Source organism: Gastrolobium bilobum, unplaced genomic scaffold (assembly GCF_033153095.1).
Source record: "Gastrolobium bilobum isolate Gb01-03AN ecotype WA unplaced genomic scaffold, APGP_CSIRO_Gbil_v1 utg3161, whole genome shotgun sequence".
In the NCBI taxonomy this organism is placed as follows: domain Eukaryota; kingdom Viridiplantae; phylum Streptophyta; class Magnoliopsida; order Fabales; family Fabaceae; genus Gastrolobium; species Gastrolobium bilobum.
Window position 1 is genome coordinate 316644 of NW_026899561.1, and position 2808 is coordinate 319451.

Sequence of the window (2808 nt, forward strand, 5' to 3'; positions counted from 1 at the left end):
TCACTGATGAAGGGCCAACAATCCAGCCACCAAAACAGCTCGCTTACTGTGACTGCATTGCATGAAGACATCTGTGAGATTGCTATCCCTACCCAATTGCACAGCAACATGAACCTGTTGTTCCTCTGTCAATTCTTCAAACTTCTCTAGTTCTGTCATTATTGACATTCGCCTATGGCTACCTTCAGCATTGTATTGAAAGCACCCTACCAACTTATCAATACTATCTTTTGACTTCCTGTAATTTTGACTGAGATCCTTCATAACATCTACAACTTCCACAAGCAATGGATCTTCACTTCGCTGACGTTTCTTACCCCTCGTTGTAGCAGCAGTCGATACAGGAGATGGTGGCATGACCTCCTCTTGTGGGAGATCGGGCATTGTAGTATCAACATTGATAGGTGTGGGGATGTAGTCTCCAGTCATGTCAATGTACTCATCAAACCCAATCCCATTGTCTGCATTCATAGCAGCCTGTTGCTGCATTTGGTTAACCGTATCTGTTGGCTCCTCTGCATTAAGACCACGAGCTACATCTTTTCCGAAGACTGCTCCTAAGCTGTCATAGTGTGGGAATGATTTATTGTACAAACCCTTAGCACTAGGGTGGCTCTGCAGCAACATAATTGACAAAAGGTTAATGATAATGCAATTAAGATTTATTGTAACTGGAGCAAATATAAATTATACAAGTACATGGAAATTAGAAAACTAACTTACCTTCACCCAGTCATCGAATATCTCTCTTTCCACCTCTATCATTTTTTTTGTATCACTCCATCCAAACCCACTCCCACCGTTAGGGCCGATCATTTCAGCGAGAGCATTGTATTGTTTTTTTAACAACTTAACCCGGGATGTGATATGAGGGATACCTCTGAGGGTACAAAAAGGTATCCTTTGATGCATGAGCTTCTCTATAGCACCCGAAAATCCAGATTTAAAACCATTTTCCCCTTTCCAAATAGACCCTATGTCAATGAGACATTCCACCAGGACTTTATCCTCCTCGGCAGTCCACGTATGATTACTTCGTTTGGTTGAATGTTGGTTGTCTTCAGTCATGATGTTCAACGATGAGCTAAAAAAAGTGTAATATGAGAAAAATTGTAACAACCAAATAATATGTGAAAACAATGTTATATCAACCCAACATAAGCAAATCGAACATGAATAAACCTAAACCATGATAGCTGTAATACACATGAACAGGAAACTATTATGACAAATATTATAAAGATTCATAAGCCACCATTGAACATTATTACAAGACATTAGTTTACTGATCGAGTTTCGTAGTCAAATCTAAGGCATCATGTAAACAAACATAACTTTTGGACTATGAATTGTTACATAGTCCAAATCAAACACGTCTCCTCCAGTTGTTAAACATTTGTTGCGCCATATCGTCCCTCAGTTGTGACCATGCATTGGATGACTCCACGTGAGTGATCATATCATTTCCTCCCATCTCGTCTTGAACCGGTTGAAGGTCCACCTCATGCTCCTCTAATGGGTCAAAGGCCATTTCTCTTCTGATATGGTTATGCAGCAAGCAACATGCAGTTATAATCCTGATTTGTGTCTTAACCGGATAGAATGACTTCGACCTAACAATCGCCCAACGCCCCTTCAACATCCCAAAACAGCGTTCTATGACATTCCTTGCAGAAGAATGTTTCATGTTAAAAAACTCCTTCGCTGTTGTTGGTTGTGCCCCGTGTCTCCACTCACTGAGATGATATCTTTGCCCTCTATAAGGTGTAAGGAAACCTTCACCATTCATGTAACCAGCATCACACAAATAATAGTAACCTGAAAAAATATTGATGCCAAAAATTAGACTAAAATTGCATATATTAAGCAAGTGAACAGTTTACGAAATATGGAAGTTAAAGCTGTCAAGTTTGCCGAACCTTTTGGAACCTTTAAACCATTATTACGAGCTATGGCATCTCTGAGGACCCTCGAATCTGCAGCTGATCCTTCCCATCCAGGCAATACGTAAATAAACTGAGCATCTTGCGAACAAACCCCTAGCACGTTGGTTGCTATGTCTCCCTTCCGAGTGCGATATCTAGCCTTATCAGCTTGTAAAGGATTTACCTTGATGTGTGTCCCATCAAGAGCTCCCAAACAATTCTAAAAATTCAGACAAAATATTTTTCATACCATGTTAGCGTTGCATAGAACATAAATTCGACAAGTACATATTGTAACAGTCCAAAATGGTTTAAATTTACCTTGAACCACCTCCACTTTTCATCAGTGGAGTTCTCAAGTACTGGTACAGGTTTCTTCAGTAAAACTGTATGACAACGAACGACGGCCAACAACACATTCGTGAACTGTCGGCTAATTGTTTCACCGGACCGCATGAATTGTCTTTTAATTATCCTGTTCTTCACATCGTGTGCCAAAATGTGAAGAAATATTGCAAGCATCTCTTCTACACCCATATGCTTCGTTGGTTCAAGCCCCCCAACAGTTTTTACTAACTCACACAATTTAAAGAAGCACCTTCTGTCCATCCTTGTATTCTCTATACAAGCAGTGTCACTTAAGTAAATTATTCTATGGAAATTTACTTCCCTTACACTAACCCTGTTACAAAACTGCCATGTTACTGTCCTCCTTTTACTTCTCTTTTTTAGAATATCGCGTAATAACAAAGCACACATACTCATTAACAACATTGTCATTTGATTCATACACTGCAAATGAGTGATGAGTATGACAATGACACTAACCTCCATTCCATTGTTCATTGCAACGATCTAACACAAAGAAGGACAGAACAATTCA

The 2808-nt window shown here is 39.6% G+C and overlaps 2 protein-coding genes across 2 annotated transcripts; both read right to left on the reverse strand.

The window, feature by feature from the left end:
• LOC133291479 (uncharacterized) lies at nt 1–1068 on the reverse strand. Its single transcript, XM_061489746.1, has 2 exons — nt 724–1068; nt 1–615 (listed from the first exon to the last, which is right to left on the reverse strand). The coding sequence occupies exons 1-2, from the start codon at nt 1066–1068 to the stop codon at nt 1–3; spliced, it is 960 nt and encodes a 319-aa protein (XP_061345730.1).
• Nucleotides 1069–1366: 298 nt separating this feature from the next.
• On the reverse strand, nt 1367–2534 carry LOC133291480 (protein ALP1-like). The gene is made up of 3 exons (XM_061489747.1): nt 2247–2534; nt 1920–2145; nt 1367–1818 (listed from the first exon to the last, which is right to left on the reverse strand). Exons 1-3 carry the CDS (start codon nt 2532–2534, stop codon nt 1367–1369), a joined length of 966 nt encoding a protein of 321 aa, XP_061345731.1.
• Nucleotides 2535–2808: the final 274 nt, after the last annotated feature.